The 22957-nt window shown below is 38.6% G+C and overlaps 1 protein-coding gene across 2 annotated transcripts in view; it reads left to right on the top strand.

Annotated features, from left to right (window-relative positions):
• The window catches only part of LOC132621277 (uncharacterized), a 20171-nt gene extending 7479 nt beyond the window's left edge, over positions 1–12692 (top strand). For both annotated transcript variants that reach the window (XM_060335485.1, XM_060335486.1), the window contains exons 8-11: positions 9496–9597; positions 9952–10060; positions 10921–10983; positions 12312–12692. In XM_060335485.1, the coding sequence (XP_060191468.1) occupies positions 9496–9597; positions 9952–10060; positions 10921–10983; positions 12312–12400 (363 nt within the window). In that variant the 3' untranslated portion in view covers positions 12401–12692. The remainder of the gene's footprint in view (positions 1–9495; positions 9598–9951; positions 10061–10920; positions 10984–12311) is intronic.
• Positions 12693–22957: the final 10265 nt, after the last annotated feature.

The raw sequence follows: 22957 nt of genomic DNA, 5'->3' as shown, positions 1-22957 counted from the left end.
CCGCTGAAGCAATTGTAGCAGCTCCTGCACCTATTGATTTTGCACCTTCTAACATTTCGAGTTTCGAATTCTCCCCTTTTGAAGGAAGCTTGCGAAGGGCTGAATGAGAGATAGAGCTTCGATCAAGAAGAAGAAAATTGTTCCATAGAGAATCGAACATCTCAGTCTATGGACAATCGACGAGGAGGAGGTTGCTTTGGAAAATCTCGAACTAAGTATAGTTATTGTCATAAGTTTGGACACGCTCGCGACGTATGTCGTGCTCTACATGGTCCACTACCCAATGATGTTCAGTGTAGTTATTGTCATAAGTTTGGACACACTCGTGACGTATGTTGTGCTCTGCATGGTCAACCACCCAACAATGCTCATGTTGCTCAGACTGACACTATAGGAAATCCGAAGCTTTTATCTGAAGTTGAATATAATGAGTACCTTCAGTATTGAGCAAGTAAGCAAACATCTCCACAAGTAGCCTCAGATTCTCAGCCTAATACTTCTGTTACTAGTAATTCCTTCGCTTGTGTTTCACAGTCTAGTATCCTTCCATCGTGGGTCGTTGACTCAGGTGCTTCTGATCATATTTCTGGTAACAAATCACTTTTGTCAAATATTATTTATTCACAGTCTCTTCCTCTGGTTACTTTAGCCAATGAGATCCAAAGAAAACCAAAAGGGGTTGGACAAGCGAATCCCCTATCTTCTGTCACTCTAAACTCTGTTCTTTATGTCCCTGGTTGTCCTTTTAATCTTGCATCTGTCAGTCGTTTGACACGTGCCCTAAATTGTGCCATAATATTCTTTACGATTGTTTTGTTATACAGAGCCGCAATACGGGACAGGTGATTGGTGCAGGATATGAATCACAAGGCCTCTACTATCTAACACTTACCTCTCCTAATTCCTCCACAACATACTTCGTTATAGATCCTCCATACATGATCCATAAACGATTGGGACATCCGAGTCTGTTCAAGCTACAAAAAATGGTGATACAAAGAAACTAACTAGGAATTCAAAAAGGACAAGAAAATTAAAGGATAGATAAGTTGACACAAAGAGAAATACCAATTGGCAACCAAGGTTTTATATAACCAAGACCCCTCCAATTGAGTAATCACAAGCACCAAACTTCTTAAGGTGACCTCAAGGGAAACAAAGTCCCTAAGCAACTAACCTTCTCAATAAAGAATTCAACCAAAAGCTTCAACAAGCTCTCATCTCTTATGCTCCCAATGGAGTTTCACAATTTCAATATTTCATATCATAAAAGTCTACCTAATGAAATAAACTAAGGTAGTATTTATACTAGATAGAAAAGGAAGACTACTATGGCTATTACAATAATACCCTTAATGAAGTAAGGGCCTTGTTCGGTTGGTAGTCTTCTCAAAATATGAGAAAGGCCTTCTTCTCCCTACTTCATCCAAATGAGGCCTATACTTCCATTTTAGCATATTCTTGAGCTTCATGCCTTCAATCCAAGCACCTAGTAAGTCTCCAAAGTCGTGATCCCTAACTCGGCTTGATGTGGATGTTCTTGATGAAGCTCGGCTTGTATCAAATGGTGCCTAGTTTGTCTAATCTGTCCAAATTAGATTGTGAGTCGTGTTAACGTGGGAAACACACTCGCACTACCTTTCCACGTAGTGCTGACAGTTGTGCAGAGTCTATTTTTTAAATAGTTCATTCTGATGTTTGGTCCTAGTAGAATCAGTTCACCTTTAGGATTTCATTATTTTGTTAGTTTCATTGACGATTTTCCAGATGTACTTAGCTATTTTTAATGAAAGATCGTTCTGAGTTATTCTCTATATTCAAGAGTTTTTGTGCTGAAATACAAAATCAATTTGGTGTTTCTATTCGTACTTTTCATAGTGATAATGCCTTAGAATAAAAATCCTCCCAGTTTCAGCAGTTTATGACTCACCAAGGAATTATTCATCAAACATCTCGTCCCTACACCTCTCAGCAGAATGAGGTAGCAGAAAGGAAGAATAGACATCTCATTGAGACTGCTCGCACTCTTCTCATTGAATCCCACATTCCGCTGCGTTTTTAGGGCAATACAGTCCTCACGTCTTGCCATTTAATTAATCGAATGCCCTCATCTTCTATTTAGAATCACATTCCATATTCCATAGTATATCCTCAGTCATCTCTATACTCTCTTCCTCCTCGTGTTTTTCGGAGCACATGTTTTGTGCATAACCTAGTTCCGGGGACAGATAAATTAGTTTTTCGCTCTCTTAAATGTGTCTTTCTTGGTTGTTCTCGGGTTCAAAAGGAGTATCGTTGCTTCTCACCCGATCTCTGTCGATATCATATGTCTGCTGATGTCACATTTTTTGAGTCTCAACCTTACTTTAGGTCTCCTTCTGATCATCTTGATATCTTTGAGGTCTTACCTATACCTCAGGTTTTACCTACACCGACTTCTGAGGAATCTACAGTTACGTCTACATTGCCACCATTTCTGACTTATCATCATTGACCGCGTCTAGCATTAGACCCAGTGTTTTGGACGGCGCGCGGCGACAAAAGGCGACAAGGGCCTGCCTCGCCTTAAGGCGCGGCGAGGCGCTCGCCTTTTTGAAGTGCGGCGCCAATAAATACCAAAAAATTAAAATATTTAATTGCATATGTAAATAATCAAAATCTCACTAGCAATAACATATTAGCAAATATTTCAATTCAAAATAGGAGCAAAACAACCACTGCCTCACTGGTCCAAACAGAGAAAAAAAAACAGAGGAAAAAATAGGGGAGAAAAAAACAGAGCAATTAACAGAGGTGAAAAAAACTGAGGGTAAAAAAACAGATGAGAAAAAACAGAAAAAGAAGAAGATAATAGAAGAAGGAAAAAAAAAACCAGAGGTGGCCGGAAATAGGTCAGTTGTCGCCGGAAAAAAAGAAGAAGAAAGAAGAAGAACAGATGAAGAAGCAGAAGTCGAAAATATAGGAGGAAGAAAGAAGAAGAAAGAAGAAGAACTGAAGAAAAAGAAGAGGGAGAAAGAGACATACCTGAAACCTTGAAGGAGAAGAGAGCAGGAGGCAAACAAAAAACCCTAGCTGCTATTTTTATTTAAGTCCTCCACTTCATTTAAGTCCTCCACTTCTTTTAATTGTTTTTTTTTTAAAACCCTGCTCGCCTCGCCATTTCTGCTCGCCTCGCCTTGGCGCCATTAGCGCCTTTCTCGCCATTGGCGTGCCTTTTGAAGGTCTGCTCGCCATGGCCATGAAAGGCGCAACAACCTCGCCACGCCACGCCTCTCGCCAAAGGCGACAAGGCGCTCGCCTTTAACAACACTGATTAGACCCAACATCAGGTCTAGATGATTCATGTCATGGGTCGGACCCTGCACCTACTGTGGACTTGTCTCCCTTGATCAGCTGATTGCATTTCAGAAAGGTAAACGGTCCACTCCTAATACTAACCCACATTGTACCCTTTTAAGTTATCATCATCCCTTTATGCCTTTGTATCATCATTGTCCTCTGTCCCTATTCCTACATCTACAGGTGGAGCCCTTTCTCATCCCGGATGGCGACAAGCTATGATTGACGAGATGTCTGCTTTACACACGAGTGGTACTTGGGAGTTTGTTCCTCTTGCTTCAGGTAAATCTACTATTGGTTGTCGGTGGGTTTATGCAGTCAAATTTGGTCCGGATGGCCAAGTTGATCGGCTTAAAGCTCGCCTTGTTGCGAAGGGGTATACACAAATATTTGGGCTTGATTACAGTGATACTCTCCCCCGTGGCTAAAATAGCATTTGTCTGTCTGTTTCTATCCATGGCTGTTGTCCGCCATTGGCCTCTTTATTAGTTGGACATTAAGAATGCTTTTCTCCATGGTGATCTTGAAGAGGAAGTTTATATGGAGCAACCACCTGGTTTTGTTGCTCAGGGGAAGTCTAATCTGGTGTGTCGATTGCGTCGGTCACATTATGGTCTGAAGCAGCCCCTCGAGCTTGGTTTGGTAAATTCAGCACAATAATTCAAGAGTTTGGCATGACTCGCAGTGAAACAGATCATTTTGTGTTTTATCGACATTCTGCTCCAGATTTGAGTATTTATTTGGTGGTTTATGTTGACGATATCGTTATAACCGGCAATGATCAAGATGGTATCACTAATTTAAAGCAACATCTTTTTCAGCATTTTCAAACTAAAGATCTTGGCAGACTAAAGTATTTTCTAGGTATTGAGGTTGCCCAATCCACCGCGGGTATTATTATTTCGCAACGCAAGTATGCCTTAGACATTCTTGAGGAGACAGGAATGATGGGATGTAGACCCATTGACACTCCTATGGATCTGAATGCTAAACTCCTGCCAGGACAGGGGGAGGGGGAGCCACTCAGTGATCCGGGAAGATATAGGCGGCTGGTTGATAAGTTGAATTATCTCATGGTGACTAGACCTGACATTTCGTTTCCTGTGAGTGTGGTAAGTCAGTCTATGGATTCTCCCTGTGATAGTCATTGGGATGCAGTTGTCCGCATTCTGCGATATATTAAGTCAGCTCTAGGTAAAGGACTGCTTTCTGAAGATCGAGGTCAGGAGCAGATCGTTGGATATACAGATGTTGATTATGCAGGATCACCCTCTGATAGACGTTCTACATCCAAATATTGTGTGTTAATAGGAAGTAATTTGGTGTCCTGGAAAAGTAAGAAACAGAGTGTCGTTGCTCAATCTAGTGCTGAATCAAAATATCGAGCAATGGCTGTAGCAACTTGTGAGCTAGTTTGGATTAAGCAGTTGCTCAGAGAACTAAAATTTGGAGAAATCAGTCAAATGAAACTTGTGTGTGATAACAAAGCGGCCCTTCATATCACATCAAATCCGGTATTTCATGAGAGGACTAAGCACATTGAGATTGACTGTCACTTTGTCGGGGAAAGAATACTCTCCGGAGATATTGTTACTAAATTTGTGAAGTCAAGTGATCAGCTTGCGGATATTTTCACCAAGTCACTTCGTCGTCCTCGTATTAGATACATCTGTAACAAGCTCAGTACATATGACTTGTATGCACCAGCTTGAGGGGGAGTGTTAGAATAGGAATAGGAGGATTTGTATATAGTATCCTACATGGAAAAGGATTAGGATGTAGTGTTTATAAATAGGGCTCAATGTAATAATGTAGACACACAATTCAATAAAATATTTTCTGCCGTATTTTCTCACATTCGTCAATCACCAAAAATGTTCTTTTATGTGTACTTATGTTCATGGATTTTAGTATTCCTCAATCCTGACAATAGTCTCTTATAAAATTGAAAAAACATCGATCAATAAGGGGTAAACCTAGAGTCTGGTCTGTGCAATTGTTCTTTATTACCTGTTGGTCCATTACATATTTCTTTATGCATATTTAGGGATGTAATAGTCCTAGGAATATATAGAGTTGTATAGTTGTGTATTGTGTAAGGGCTTGCAGAGTGATTTATAAAGGTTTTGAGTTGCTCCCGCTGTTGCATTGCTTTGCTTCAGTATATTATATCTATCTAGTTGTAATTTTTATTCCAAGGGCATGACGTGTTCATTATCAAGTTGAAAGAACAGTTCTGTTAAATAAGGGTAGTTGAAAGAACAGTTCTGTTAAATAAGGGTAGATCTTAGAGTCGGATCTGAAATTGTGCAATATAATCTTTATAGACTGTCTTCACTTACAACTTTGTGCATATTTTTGGTATTAATAAGATGATAATGTATTTCAGCTTTTACATTCCCATTTTAAGGAAGGAACAACGATTTTGCCTTGGACTATTCCTTTTCCTGAGTCTTTCTTGGACGAGAGATTCGTTGGAAACTTGTTTGATTAATAATTCAAATTGAAGGTATATTCCCTTGGAATAGAGGGCAGCCCGGTGCACAAAGCATTGCGCGTTAGCAGGGTCCGGGGAAGGGCCGGAATAAACAGGCATAGAATTTCTGAGATGATGATTCTCTGTCATTTGTAGCTTACAACTTGTAGTTGTGTAAGCTATCTTTTGTGGTGTTTGATTGTTATCTTTCTTTCGAGCAAAAGGTTAAGATCATATAATAAAGTGGCGGGTTAGATAGAAGAGAGAGTGGGTGAAAGAATGAAACATACAGAAAAAACTATAAGCAACTGCATTTCAGCTGATGTACCTTGGCTTTATCTCCATTAAAGCATCTTCTGTTTCGCTCGTTCCATAGCATCCAAACTATAGTTATAGCGAAAGAGTAGTCTTCAATCGTCTTATGAGTCTTTTGTTTTCCCCCTGCAGTAATTTTTTTTTCTTTCTGGAAAGACCGATATGATATTGAGCAGGTTTAAGAAGAGATTCCACAACTCCCTAGCTACCAAACAGTGTATAAATAATTGATTCACTGATTCTGTATCCTTCTCACACAAATAACATCTGCTGCAAATGACAAAACCGCTTTTGGCTTGATTATCTTGTTTGAAGCAGGCTTCCTGAAATGCTGTCCAGCCAAAGCATGCTACTCAGGGTGGAACTTTTGTTTTCCACAGACCACTCGATGAATCTTCATTACTTCTTCTGATAAGTGCTTTGCGTCCTGCCCTGACTGTAAATTTTCCAGCTGCTTCTCCTGTCCATCGTATATCATCTATTCCTACATTTGACAGCACTTCTTTTGTTCTGTCCATCAAATGCAGCAAACTATCAATCTCCCAGACATGAAAATTTCTTCTAATCGTTATATTCCAGTTGTTAGTTTTTTATATTGTGCAATAGCGGCTTCAGGATCCCGCTTACCTGGAATACCTTCCTCAAATGCTCCAATAGTCGTCCAATGTATTGTTGTGTATAACAATGTCATCATGATAGACGGCAATGAACTGGTCAAGATAAGCATGGAAAAATTTGTTCATATGGGGGCAAGGTCAATGTGGCGTTGGTAAGCCCAAATGGAATTACTAGTCACTCGGATGCACCATATCTTGTAACACGTGATCTTTGGCTCATCATCTTTTGCTATATGGATTTGGTAGCAGCTCTTGCATAGATCCACCTTGGTCAAGTACTTTACCTGTCCAAGTCTGTCAAATAAGTCGGCAATCAGCCGGATATGATACTTATTCACTTATTCTTTATATGAACTTCTTAAGAGCACGCTAGTCAATGCAAAGTCTTGCTTGATAGTTATCTTTTTATGAACTTGATTGGTATCATCTACCAAATGTCAGTAGAACTTTTCTTATCATTTGGTCTATAACCTGAAATCTGGGATTAAGTGAAGCTGTGAGCATGTTTATATCCTGCTACATTTTAGCTTGGAAAACATCAAATTTTAACTTTATCCACCTCGACATCATGTGACCGCTAAGCTTTTAGAAGCCTGAAACAGTTAGCATTTTATATCCCTTTTAGATACCTTAAGTTATTAGCCATTGCAGTTGATTCTGATGAAGTTGTTGTGCTCCATTTTAGCTGTTTGTAGAAAGCTGAGCATGGCTGTTAGAAGAATGCTACAGCTTACAGGTCATCTAGTTGGTAAAGCTTCCATAAACCCTTTGTTACAGCAAGAGTTTTGAGTACTATACAAGATGAGCTTGAGCTGGCTTTAATCGTAAATGTTCTTCAAGTTTAATTGGAAGGTAGATAGACAAAGAAAACTTAGGCTCGAGCTTGGCTCTAAATAGCACACAAGTTGACAAACGAGTTTGACCTCAAGCTTTTATTTTTTATGTTTGAAAAGTTAAGATATTTTATAGATAAACAAGCCCAAATGATAACCTCGGTCTTTTGCTTGAACTCAATAATTTTGTAGTCAAATATGCAACAATAATTTTATACCAATGACAATAGTATATTTGGAACATGGAGTGTTTTTATGCTATATAGTATAGTTCTTTTTTTTTTATAAGGTTTATGCTACCATAGTCCAATGCCTGGTTCTAAGAATGTTATTCTGACTAGCATGCACTTGGATAGTGGTGCTAATGTATGACGTCGGAGACTTGTTTGAAGTATGCTTGTGCTCGGTCTGGGAGGTCCATACTTATTTTGTCTTGAAGGAGAGAACCATTTGTTCCTTGCAACACTTCTGGTGAGCTAGAGTCCCTTAAAAGGTTGAAGCATACAGCTTCCTTGAGAGACTTATGTCAGCGAAGTTCCTTGTTGCTAGACATTACAAAGTGTATGACGAAAATAAGGTGTTTAACTTTGTGTGTGGCCTAGCCTTGGACAAAGGCGGAATTGACAATATAATTTTTTTGGAACCAGTCCAAAGAACATAAAGTATTGAACTTTGTGTTTTAGGACCAAAGTATATGCTGATGGTAGATACAAGTCTAAGATTGCTATTGACCCATGGTGGAGATCATATCTAGAAGGGCTTGATGCAGGCTGATGATGGTGAAAACAGTGTTGGTCTATCATTAATCCCTTGCAGTTGGTAGGTAAAATTAGGGTCCAGATGCCTCAGCTCGCCCCATCAAGTGCTTTTTTTATACCCCTTATTTTGTTACTGAGACGATGGTTGAACACAAAGTTGAAATCGTGTACAAATAAGATCAAGGTAGTCATTTATGAGGCAACAATAATTGGAGGATCTCGTTTTACTGATGATCAAGTTTGTGGAACTGGGCAGCACATGAGCTGCACTCAAGCACATGCATGTGCCCATTCAGCTGTGGCACATATGTCCATGCATTTGGCCAGAAAGGGAATCTCCTGCCATGCATAGCCCTGTCGGTGGTCGATACTCTTAGCACCTGCCGCAGTTGCACATTATGTCCACAGGCAACAACTGCAATGGTCCCTTTAGCCACAATTTATAAGCAAATTTCATGCCATCAAATGCTCATACAATTTGGAGGAAATACAGATGATTTTACGAAAGTTTCCACACTTGGCCAAAATTTCAACATGCTTCTACTGCAATGTTATAAGGTTAAAAGTAGTTGAGCCAAATATGGGAAATAGCATGATTTAGCCAGAGAATTTTATCTGGAATTGACCAACATTATGTATGGTTTAACTAGAACCCATAACCCTTATCTCATATGGTAAGAGCACTGAAAATTTCCAAGGCATAAGATGGTAAAACGGGAGGGATAAAAGCTTGGATTATATGATATGCAAGCTTAATGCAAGGTGGAGCTCAACTCATTTATTCCCAAAATAAAATAAAATAAAATAAAATAAAATAAAATAAAATAAAATAAAAGCAGCTCGAGCTGAGCTGAGACAAGATTAGGAAGCTTTTCGAGTAGTAACAAGTCAACTCGTTTATATCCCTATTGGTGTTAACCTCAAACTATTATTTATGATAGAAGCGAGTCATACTAAAGCCAATGTGCTTTGTGAGTTGTTGTCTGCTTTACTTTGGTGACTCCTTTGCATCACTTCCAATGCATATAGGGAGTTGCTTCTCTTTGCTAGTTGTAGTTGTTTTTCTTTAAATAGCTCTCTTAAACCATGGTTTTTATGTCTCTTATAAGATGTATCTGCAGTCCTAGATTCTGATATAGGTATTAAATTGATTTCAGGTAGATCATTCAACTGCTGCCGTGGAGATTAAGCTGGAGGGAAGTGGACCATGGAGCCTTGGTGACGATGTCACACTTGTACATACACCTGGACATACAGAAGTGTGTAAATTGTTCTTGTACCTTAGTCGCTTAATCGACATATAGTTTATTGTTTATCTTGTTACTTAGGGCTCGTTTGGTTGGGAAACAACTTATCCTGGGATTAGTTATTCCACCCTCAAGGTGGGATAAAATAAGGCTACAATCCCGGGATTAGTTATCCTGGATTTTTATTCCAACCAAACATGGGATAAGGGGGCACTAAAATTTTATCCCGGGACTATTTTGCCTTATCCTTCACACCAAACGACCCCTTAGGGATCAATATAATTGTGATCTTAACATTTTATATCATGGTTCAGACTTTTGAATTACCAATTCTAATTCTGTTTTGTGGTTCCGTCATAATGGTAGGGGTCAGTATGCTTGCTCTACAAACCACTTAAGGTGCTTTTTACTGGGGACCACTTTGCAATGGGTGAACTTGGCTGGACCATATGCGAAAGATACAACAAGTTTTCAGGTGCATGTTCTTGGCATTTTTATTTTGTATGATGTTATTGTTGTTGTGGTGACAATGAAATGGCTTATGTAGGGTGGAGATTGCCCCTAATAGAGTTAATGTTGGGGGAGCATATTCCAATGAAACTTACCTTGACAGTGCTCTCAAGATAACCGAGTAAAATGCTGTAGTGGAATCATGAATCCATATATCAGCCAAATGGAACTGGGGACTGCTTCCAAGTATTGATTGTTCATGATCCTCACATTATCTGGCCTGCTTTAGCTTAGAAGTGGACCTGAAATAAATTATGTGGAAGAAGAGATTGATCTTTCCTAAGAGCCTAGCAATATATATATATATATATACACACAAGAAGTTAGTAGATGTATGCACTCTCCAAATGAATCCGAAAATATTATTTTTATGGACAATCACTGTTATGGATGAACTTAGATCTAGGAATCGCGACTCTGAATAAGTAGTGGACAGATGTCAAGGTGGGGTAACCTGCTCTATGGTTATTGCCTAATTGGAGGTGGGGATAGTTTGATTTCAAGAGTACTCTAAAAAAAGTAAGGGGAGGAGACACATTTTCCCTTTATGGCTCTCATTTTGATGCATCATTGAGCATTTCTGGGGTGAGACGGTAGCCATCTTTTGTTTGTTCAGTTCAACCCAGATTTTTTATTGATGAGAGCTCGGTGGAAGCTATTTTCTGTTCTGTGAAAGATTTTGCTCAGTGTTTCTAGGGTATATTTTAAATTTGTTCGGAGGTAGTGATTTGGTGATATCTGGGCTTATTTTAGCTTTAGTTTTCTTTTTACCTATTGATGTTGCTTTAGCGTGAGATCTGATATCATCTCCCATAATGTTTGCAGTGCCCAAGCAATTGAAAAGTGTGAAGTTGATGCTGGACTTGGATTTTGAATGGATACTGCCAGGTGAGTAATGCTTGTTATACAGAAGTTTGACCAGTTTGCGTGTTTCTATACTAATTCAAAGAGCAAATTGAAACCACACCACTTGGAAAATGAATAGGATACTAGGAACATATTTGTAGCAAGTTTCTGTCTTTTATATATGTTCCTTATCAAAAAAGGAACATATTAGTAGCAAGTAATGGTAATTAGCATGGTGCAAGGCTATTAATTGGTAAACAATTTATCTGTGATTTGAGCTTTGAGGAGTCTATATGAGTGTAGTGTTTGACTCAGATACAACTTTCCCTTGTCTTCTGCTAACAGACCACATATCTTTCACCTTCTTTGTAATTTAGTATCTTCTAGTTTTATTTTACTGGATGTGCAGTTAAGGGTGTTAAATGGACTGGTCTACGCAGTTGGTAAATCAAAATGGTTTGGATTAATAAATAGGTCTTGAACTAGCTGATCAAACTTTACATGGACTAAAATGAGTTGGGTCCAGACGGGTAGAAAAATAACGCACAACTAACTCCATCTAACTTAAGCTTGGACAAGTAACAATTTAGGGTTAAAATTGACAATCTTATAGGGTAACAATAGATGGGTTGGTCAAAATTAGTTGAGGTTGTGATCTGATCTATCCTGAATTACTTGCATCTTGATGGTTGGGTCAAGATAGGTTGAGCAATTTGTCATAACCGTACATGTTCAACTCAAAGTCTGGACAGGTTAGATAAGTAACAGATTCATTTATCAAAATTGACACCCCTAATTGCAGTTTTCCTTTTCAATAATTTTCAATGTTGTGAAATTCAAGTTGCTTTGAACATTTTTGAGTTTACTCCCCCAACCCCCCCAACCAAGAAGTCGGGAGGATGTTTATCGTGAAGTGTATAATCGCTGTTTCACATTTTAATTGAAGTCTCTGCTGATACCCCTACCAAAAAATTCATGCATAGGTAGTTGTAACTGTTGAACTTCTCAACTGGTATTACTCAAGTCTAAAACTTAATTATCGGAGAAGTGCAGAACACCAGGAGGTTGACAAATCTTTTTCTTTGGCCAATGAAGGAAAGCATAATACAGGAGAACTAGTGTAGCTCTTGAATGGATCAGTGGGGTCCTTGACCGTGTTGACCAAAAGGCTTTTGAGTGGACCTACAGTTTGAGGCACTTGCTAATTTGATGACACTTGAAAGTATCTGCATAGAACTGTTTGTTGTTTTAGTTTTATAGCACAAAGATGTGCCAATTAGCATTTGTTTAATATGGAATTGCTTTTTTTCATCTCTTTTCAACCGAAGCAATTGGATAAAAAATTTACCCAGTATTCTCTTGTTCTTCAGGTCATGGTAGGAGAACTAAATTTAGAGATGTTGAGGAAAAGAATTCAAGCTTAAGAGCTTTCCTAGAGACAAAAATGCAGCGGCTATGAGTCCTGTTGCCGATTCCTATCGATAGGCTTATGTAGATAAACAGTTGGTTTGTGTTATCCAGTTTTTGTAATAATGAAAGTTAGGTATAAATTATAATTGTGCTTGGAATCTGTGGACGACAAATAAGCTTTTGGCCTAGCCAGCATCGCTGATGTATGTAATGTAATGTATGATACCCGATATGACTCGAGAACTTGCTCAGAGTTTGTTCTTTAATGATTTGAGTGTTTTTAATGTGCCCGATGAAATGACATATTGCATTATATAATCTCACGCTTTTTGTTCTTCTAATGGTTTCGCACAGGTTGAGGCCTGTTTGTGTTTGAAATGTTTTTAATAGTAGTTCTTTACTTCTTATGAATTTTACACACCTAATGTATGCGTCACTTGTGCTCTTTCTCTCTCTCTTGATCCTTTTCTCTTATTTACTTGTTAACCTATTCATTTCTTTCCAAAACAATAAAAGCGAGATTAATTTGTGAGGTAATATAGGAATTGAATATTTTCCTAGGAGGAAGAGTGGGTGGAGGGAAGAAGAGTGATTAATCCTACATCTTGAACAATGTGCAAACGTCTCCCTAGGGTACAAACAGAATATCTGTTGCAACTTGCACCATGAGTAAGCATCTTTGACTCCAAGAGGAGTTGTCCTCATAAGGACCAACTCCTTTAGTTACCAGATGCGATTGATTAATCATGAAAAGTCAGTAATGAAGAGAATCCGCTCTCCGGTAAGCTAAGGCTATCGCCGCAAGTAACCTCTCAAGGAATAGGGAGTGAACGACCCTTCTATTTAGATTGGTGATTCCATTCGGCCGAGCCATGGAAAGTCTTGCAAGCAATTTACACAAAGCTAAGCGAGATAGAAGGTTAAGTGAATCTTTTTTGACACTCCTAACATTATAGGCACTGTGTTCGAATGCTAATTAAATCACACGTTCTGCAGCAACGAACAATGAGTTGAAATTTCAGTTCATCAGATAAACGAACCAAGTCATTTCGGGCAACCACACACCAAAACTTATTTTCCTTTGAAAATGTTTTTTATTAATGCTGAATTGACTTTCTTCACTTATATTTTCCTTCGTTAGCATATTTGATATAGTTTCTAAATTTGGAGAGTGTTGGATAATGAGACAACATTTCTTGTAGAAATATTTTCCGGTAAATGTATTCCTGATTTTCTTCTTACCAAAAACACTCAGGGGCGGATGCAGGCAGTGGTTAGGGGGTTCAGCCGAACCCCCTTCGGCGAAATATTACCTTGTATATACAATGTTAAAATTATTTTTTATGTATATATAGTACATATTAAACCCCCTTGACTTCTTCGTTTGTTAACTAATTTATATTTTTGAACCCCCTTAGTGTGGATTCTGGCTCCGCCACTGAAAACACTCGTAAGCTAGCTGATCTCCCTTATACTGGTACATATGCTATCTCCTCAAGCTTCTCTCAACTTCTGCCTTCGTCCTCGTACTTCGCCCTTCAAATCCAAGTTTTTTCCCATTTTAATTATTATAGATACCTATTTTGTTTCTCTCAAAATAATATTTTTTCAAGTTTTTGCAAAGAAATAAATAAGTCAGGGTTAGAATTATACTATTAGTTGCGTGTAGATATAACATCAATTTTAAAATAACTATTTATTTTATCTTGTATAAGGGAAAACGTGTTGTGCAATGCCCCCCCCCCTCCCCCCCCCTCCCCCCCCCCCCCCCCCCCCCCCCCACACATTCGGGAGCTTGCTACAGTTGTCCTCCACTCCCACCAACCTGAGTCATATTCGTCAGCCTTGATTAGTGCTTCACAACATGAACGAACGTTGGTGCCACAGTAACATCCCACCATCCGTACTTTAAGGTTGAATAGTCTAATTTTGGCTGATATAAAGATAGTTTAGGAAGGAAGGAAGAGGCATCTCATCTTTGAGACTTGTAACCCTAGCAATTTTTGATTCTCTAGCTTGTAATATCAAGGAACTTCTTGAATCTTATTCTTTGCTTGCTAACTTACATTATTTTATACAAAGCATAAACACTAGTCCCTTCATTTATAACATCAAAGTTTCATTACATTGATTTTTGGTGAGAGTTTAAGATCGGATACAACCCACTTGTCTTTAAACCCTACTAATCAAACAAGTTCAGCTAGTATTCCTCGAATAGATTTTTAGCAGAAACCATTTTGGCACCATCTGTAGGGATGCAGTCAGTTGTGTCAGATTTTTTGAGTTGAATGGCCACCTTTGTCTCAGTTTTGATATTCCGGATTCAAGATTTAAACAAGTGTTTTATTTAATACTATGACTATTCTTGTTTTATAAAGGCTCATCATGTTCTCATGTTATATTCCGCTCATGTATGCCTCATGATGATTCAACAAGCCATGTGGTTCGCTCAGTCACATGCAGTACTGCACCGAGTGCCGTGTTTCGCCCAGGCCATGGTTCGGGGCGTGATATCCGCGCCCCGATGTCCAGGGTTGAGATCCTACTCTATTTAACCCTATCGCTATCTTAGAATTCCTCTCTCGAGTTCAAGCTAAGATTCGTAGATAGTATTCGACTGGTGATCAAATAACTAAATAATTAAGCTCAGGATTAAATAAATAAACCAATACGATGAACTAATTAATTGAAATCAATATTCGAATGACAACATTCATGAAAGGACCATAACCCTAGAATGAGAAGTTTAGCTCCACATAGACATGGAGGAAAAGCAACAAATCATCCAACGAAAAGATAAAAACTAATAGTAAGGAAAAGAAAAGATGAAACCCAATAATCTCGGTCCTCCACGGCGGCTCCTAACTCTTTCTAAGTCCGAAGTTTTTTAAAAACTATGTCTTATCTATTCATAGATATAGAAAAAAGCCCAAATGAAATAACCTAGTCCAAAACGAATTAGGACATAGGAAATATTTCACCAAGCGAACTCTGTCCTCGCTGTACATCTCGCTCGGCGAGCAGCTATGTGCCAGGTGCGTCACTTTGCTCTTCCTTTTCTATTGCTGCCTATTTTTTTCATTTCAGTGCACTTCTCATGCCTTCAATTGTTACTTCATCGATTCACCGATTTCCAATTAGTCATATCATCCATTCTTCCACTTTACTTTGCATGAATGCAATCATTACAATCATAAATATTCCAATCATTATCAATTATGTCCCAATCATTGAGCCACTACTTCATGTCTCTCATTTTTTTTCCTTAGCCAAATTTTCTTGAGCCTTCCTTCTTGCAATGTAACATTTTCAACGTAAAGTACCTAGACTTCACAACAAAGCATAAATTAGTCCCATATCAAATAGTCAATAGATTTTAGGTATATTTAATGCATTTAGCTCTAAAATAAGGTATAAATATGGATAAAAGATGGCGGAAAAGCGTATAAATACACCTACCATCAGCGAACCCTTCCCTTAGCCAACATACAATCTATCAATGCGGAAGAATAATATAAATCTCAATATCAAATAAAAGAGAATAAGTGCGGAAAATATTTTCTACCCAAGGCATCTGGTCTAAGTTAGCACAACAACTGCTAAATAATGCATAAGTCCGAATATATAATAGGAACTGTCTAAATGTTTCCATGCAAGGCTCATAACATTAAAGGAATACTGTCTAGAAGAAGATGACAAGTATACAAAGAATGGAAACTTGGCCTGCAGATCTGGCAGTAGCTCACCCTAAGTCTCTAACAACACCGTATCGGGAAACACTCTCAAGGATTAGAAATAGAATCTGTCACACACTCTACACCTCGAAAAGGAGCGTAGCAAGGTAGCATCGGTACAAACAACATGTACTGAGTAGGCATCATAGGCCGACAACAGGTAGTTCACATATATAAAAGAAAGAAATCAACAAATAGGCAAGTAAACAATCATGTATGGTTACTAAGCAAATATAAGTCATCTCACTGTAATAAGAACCACAATAGATATCCATAACCACAAGTCATAGCCTAGGAGAAAGTCTCTAATCCTCGAGTCCATCAATTCCCAAGTATGTACAGAAATACCAAGTCCGAACATCACCATAAGTACAGAAATACAAAGTCCAAGTCCAATCATACGAATATGTGAATAGGAATGCATATGCAATGCAGTGCAGTGATACACACATGCTCCGGGTGAAACACCTCTACACCTCTACACCTCGATAGTCATAACCTATGGAGGACCCACTAAGTCCATGTACATGCTGTGGCGCACAGCCCGATCCAATATCTGTTGCGGAACTTGCAACCTGATCCAATATATGTGAGTATGAATGCATGAATGATATCAATGCCAATAAGAATATATTAATACCAATTATGTCACACATGAAAACCTATCACAATATCACGAATAAGTCAATTCCTTCCTCTTTACAAGATAATACCCAATGAATTAGAGATAATGGTTTCAAAATCAAAATATGGCAACTAAATAATGAGTCCAATATCACCCATATGGCAACAAGCCAATACATAACAAGTGGAAACGATCATATATGAAGTATGTAATGCATGTCGTACACTTCCTCAGCCTCAATTAGACAACATCAATCACAATAGTCTTCAAATTTCTATTATAATATGCAGATCAACGTTTCAATTCTTAATATCAACAGTCCTCTTTCAAATGACAAGGGGATAACACAAGGGAGAGGGGCACAAAAATATCACACCTAGCCGGAAGGACGAAAGGCCCAATCTCAACAATCATAGCGAAGAGGCCACATAGTCAATCAACAATATCAACCTAAGAATATCCGTCCCAACTTTATACCCGAAGGCTTAACATGCTTTCTCCGTCAATCACTAACTTCTACATATGCTTCATTAACTAAAATCTAACCGAAAGGTAAGCCGTAACCTACATGGTAGCCGAGCGAGAGCCGCGAACAATCACACCTTTGCTTTTCCCTTTCACAGCGCTTCCAAATACTCAAAGTCTATTCATAATCGAATTTTATATTATAAATAAGGTAGACAACACCCATATTGCTCTACTTATCTTTCAAATCAAATTCAACTGTGGAGAAAGGGGAAACGGGTCCACAAGGGTAAAATGGGTATTTCAAAGGTGAAATATCCAATTCAATGTTCTAGCAGTTCAATCCTACGAATCAATGGCTAAAATAACTCAAGATGGGTCAATTTTGTTATTCAAGTGAAAACCCCCAATTTGGGTATAAACCCTTACTTTCCAACATTCAAATTCATCAACATAAATGAAAGATTCTAGCCTATCAGACATTACTTCATCAATTTCCATGCTTAGATTAGTCACTTCTACCAACAAATCTCATTTTTGAAGACTACAATCAAATAATAAGGAAAACATCAAAACCCATCTTTCTTCTTAAGTTCTATGAATTTTCTATCATAGATTCATGCTTAAGGAATGTAAATGAAAGAATTCAAGCTTAGGGAACTTACCCTCGAGAGGAATCAGCCAAAAATCTCCTCAATTCGCCTCAAAAGTGCTTAGGAACATGAAATGATGGAATGGGAAATAAAAAGGTTTTGTCTAGGTAATTAAATAGGATTCTGGTCCCGACATTCACTGCAGTGGTAGGACGTCGGCTACAGCGGGCCCGCCACGACATCCTTTTACACGCTACCGCACATCTGCCACAGCGGATCCCAGCCTGCTGTGGCAACCCACTATGAACCAAACACGCCCGCCATAGCGGACCAGGCACCACTGTGGAGGGTCCGCTACAACGCGCCTGGTGCCGCTACAGCGGATACCTGACACCAGAAATCTTCTGATTTTCACTGTCTCAATCAGAAAATCCGACAATCACCCGAGATCTCCCAGATTCAATCGGACGGGCAGACATAAAAACGTGCTACAAACTCATTCGTGGTCTCAGAATTCCCAACGGAGGTCTATTTGACTGGGTCAACACCCGATGGCCAATGACCAACTTTCCAATCAATAGCCTAAAATGCTTCTAGGTGCCTCGGGAATTGAATTGAAAATCCCATCAAGTCATAATCGACCATCTGGACCTCTCAAAATCGATAAAATTCTGAAAAAGGTTCGTTCACTCCAAAGTCAACTATTGGTCAAACGATTTTCACTTTAAGGCTCTATTTCACAATAGTCATCATAAACCTGGCCCGATCATTTCGGGAACAGTACCACCCATCCCCGTGTGTGAAAATCATACTCATAGGGCTCGGGGAAGGATCACGGGAGTAAATAGGTCAAAAATGTTATAACAACCGAACGGGTAGTTATAGTTGCATCCTTGGAAATACCTGTAGTGGTTTCGGCATAAGCTTAAGGCTCGATACATATCAACTAGGATGATGGGGACCAAGTCGAAGTATATGGTTTCTCCATTTGTAGTTATGCCATGAAAAATAGCATAGGTGACGGAGATGATTCAGGTATCTATGGCTAGTTGGCTCTCTTTAGGAATACCATGAGCCCCAATAAGCATATGGCAAAGGCTAAAGGTCGGGTGGCTTCCCAGTCAGCAAAGGTTTGAAACTCTATTGAATACACTACTAAAAACTGGCAAAAACCGACGACGAAAACGGACGGACCGCGTCAGTTTTTTCAATGAAACCAACAGGAAACCGACCCTTTACGGTCCGTCGGTTTACATAGCCTCGCTTTTTGAAAACCGACGGACCACGTCGATTTTTTCCGTCGGACTGCGTCGGTTATGTGATCCGTCGGGTTTTATCCAATAATTTTAAAAAATTAAAAAATATTAAAAAAACCGACGGACTGAGTCAATTTTTTTAATTTCTGATTTATTATCTTATATAAAAACAATACATATTTGATGAAAAAATCGACGCACTACGTCAATTTTTTATTTAAATTTTTTTATTTTAAATACAAAACCGACACAGTGCGTCGGGTTTTTCATAAAATTTAAGAATTATTTTCCAGAAAACCGACGGACTGAGTCGGTTTTCTGGAAAATTTCCAAAATTAATTTCTAGAAAACCGAAAAATTTCCTGCATGCAATTCCTGTATTTTCTGCAGCCACACCTGCATAGAAACCAGTACCAAAAGCTGCTCAAAACTAGCATTAAAATGCTCCAAATCAATTCTAAAAGAGCTACAACACATAAAATCACCCTAAGTAATAATAAAACACATCAAACACTATCTAAACACATCAAATACGATTTAAATAGACATTCAAATTTCAGAAATATTTAAATGTCCAACCAAAAGTACCATTAACTAGTTTTAACGTAAGTCCATTATTAAATCCAAACTACTACAACTGATCACCCGGTGTCCGGGCTACGTAATCACCGTCATCATCATCTTCTGGGTCGTAGGGGGGTGGGTGGCACACCAAATTGTCCACATGCAATGTGGCTTTTAACTTGTGCCATGAGCGATTCAAGGCTCGCTTTCATAGTGTTACTTTCCTCAACTCTTTTTGCCTCAGTCTCAGCTAATTTCCTATTAAGTTCAGCAATTTACTGTGCCATAGCTGCGACTTGAACACCATCAACTCCCTCGGCTTGTCGAGAAGACCCTTCACCTCGCAATCCTGATCGAAGGAGACTTAAGTTGTTCCTTGGGCCTAGAGCGTACGCTCTATCCTTTTGTACTCCCCCAACTGCTCTACACCAAAAATCTATCTCTAATTCCGCTGGAGGACGACTCGGATGCTCAGGCTGAGTTTGGTTGTACTGGTCCACATCATCCATAAATTGCGTCTGTATATTAAAAAATGAAACTTAGTATATAACGAATATATCAAAATTAAACTTATATATAATTACTTAAATAATAAAATTATCACTTACATAGGAATTACGAGCCCTATCCTCAACCCATACTGTCGGATCCGACTCCTGTTTTTTTTTTTTTTTTTTTTTTTTTTTTTTTGTGTTGGTCTTTAGGAATAGCTGATCCTGAGTTGGCATCTGTCCCGTAGCTTTTTTCTGCAAAAAAAAAAAGTTAAACATAAAATTAATAACTCAATAATGATATATTGATCGTAGGTAACTTTAAAAGTATAAAATTACTTACCATTGTCCTAGCCACGTGCCCCTGACTTGCACCCGCAGTGTGCAAAGAGCCACCTTTCTGGGATGCACGGGCAGCCTTTGCATGCTCAGACTTGGCGATAAACTCAGGAGTTCGCCAATATGCCTTAAGTTTCTCCCACTGTTCAGCGTTTAGCCATTGGGGCATCTTCATATACCTTCTAGCCCTCGAAAACCAATCAGACAACCTTGCACTCCCCTTTATCTCAAAGTTTGCAGCAACCCTATCATTGTCCATTGGATCCCATATACAATACATCTGAAAATCAAATAGATAATGTTAGATGATTTATATGAAAGTAAATTCAAGTTATGAAATGTATAATAAGATGCATACGTTAAACTCTCCAAACATAGCATGTCGAGTATCATATGGGATTTCACCCCATGAAGTATAAAAATGATCGCCATAAAGCCTCCGAACAACATCTAGCAAGACTTTTGTAGTTTCGTGATCTGGATAGAACCTACAGTTAAAAAATTTAATCATATAAGATTAAGATGAAAAAAACCTTTAGGAAAACTTAATAAAAGACAATCTTACCTAGCTCCCTCAGGCATGATGAAAATCCGACCCATCATATCTCTATCTCCCGGATGTAAACCATGATATATCAGTGCCTGTATAGGAGCCGGTGCAGGTGCAGGAGCAGGAACAGGTGCAAGTACAGGTGCAGGTGCAGGCACAGGTGCAGGTACAGGTGCAGGTGCAGGAGGATGAAGATGGGTCTGAGAATGGCTAGATGGCAGTGACTCTGGCTCAGAGCTACTATCTTTAAGGCGCAAATTAGATACACTTGGAGGTGTACCACTTGGAGAAGGAGAAGGAGAAGGAGAAGGAGAAAAAGTGGCCGATGTGCTAGGAGATCTGCGACGTGGTGGGAAATACATAGGTATAGGTATAGAAGTAGGATAGGTAAATGATGCCGGCTGAGGTGGTGCCGGCTGAAAGACCCACTGACCAGACTGGGCCTGCATAGAAGAGCCAGGCATAAAAAAAGGAGGCGGAGTAGACTTCATATGTTGAGCGGATGGAATGGACTGACTACTAGTAGCTGTAGGATCTATAAGTATCTTATCTTTTCTCTTACTAGTACCTCCAGCTCTACCTCTACCTCTACCTTGATCACTACCACTTGATGACATCTGCATACAGAAAGTTAATAATGTTAGAATAAAACTTTAACAAGTATAGAATTGTGTTATTATCAATATATATATATATATATATATATATATATATATATATATATATATATATATATATATATATATATAATAAACTAACATGCAACTAGTTATCCTCCCACTCATCCTCGCTTGTTTCATTTTCATCAGATGATTATCGACCTCAATCCTCCCCACAGGCTTAGTCTTTATAACCACCCACCAATCAGCCTTATCCCTACGCAAAGGATATGGAGCATAATATACTTGCTTAACATTTTGTGCAATTATAAAGGGATCATAGCGATTGTATTGTTTTGTGTGTTTGACTTCAATTACGTTATGTTGACAATTCACCCTTGTACCTCTTTGGCTTGGATCAAACCACTTGCACCGAAATAATGTTATCTTCTTCTTAGGGTAACTTGGATACTTAAGTTGTATGATCTCCTGCAGCACACCGTAATAATCAACAGTTACACCGCTACCATCAACATCGCCTTTAATGCACACTCCACTATTAGTCGTCTTCTTATATTGAGAAACTTCTTCGGTTTGAAACTTGTAGCCATTAACAATGTACTTTTTCATTGTCCTAACTTCATTGCTTGGTCCAAGAGCTATATCTTTCACAAATTGGGAATGTTCTCCTGTATGATAAACCTATATAATAAGGAGGAAAATTAAAATTCAATAACTTCTATGTAGCCTACATTTAATTGAAATTATGCAATGAATTTCCACACTTACAAAATCATACAGCCAATGGGAAAACTTAGAATATATGGCTTCATCGGCTCAAGTTCTACGAAGTAACTGCTCGATATATGCAAGATTTTCATTAGTTTCACCCTTATCAGTTACCCATTTAATTCAGTAACATAATTCGACACTCACCGAATATATACTTGAATTTCAGGGGAATTGAGCAAAACATGTGTCACAATTGAATGCCTCTCCATACTACTCAGGGTTCGTTTTAGAGGCATTTTGGAACGTCGTCCTAGTTGATTAAAAATGTACATTGGCGGGTAGTTAGGATCAACCCCACCCTCATCATTACGGTTGGGTCTATTTCTCATACACGACACTTGCTCTCCAAAATAATATGAACATAAATGCGCTGTTTCCTTTGCAAGATACGCTTCACAAATAGATCCTTCAATCTTAGATCTCTTCTTAGCCAATTTTTTGCATTTGCCAATGGTCCTACACATGTTTAATATCAATAGGAACAGTAATTATTTAACAAAATACTGTTAAAGAAAGAGGTAGTAAGTTTGGTTACTTACCTCTTGAAAGGATACATCCACCTAGTTTGAACCGGGCCTCCAAGACGCGTCTCTTGTAC

Source organism: Lycium barbarum, chromosome 12 (assembly GCF_019175385.1).
Source record: "Lycium barbarum isolate Lr01 chromosome 12, ASM1917538v2, whole genome shotgun sequence".
In the NCBI taxonomy this organism is placed as follows: Eukaryota; Viridiplantae; Streptophyta; class Magnoliopsida; order Solanales; family Solanaceae; genus Lycium; species Lycium barbarum.
The sequence above is the reverse complement of the archived record's forward strand: the minus strand, read 5'-3'. Positions and strand labels throughout refer to the sequence as shown.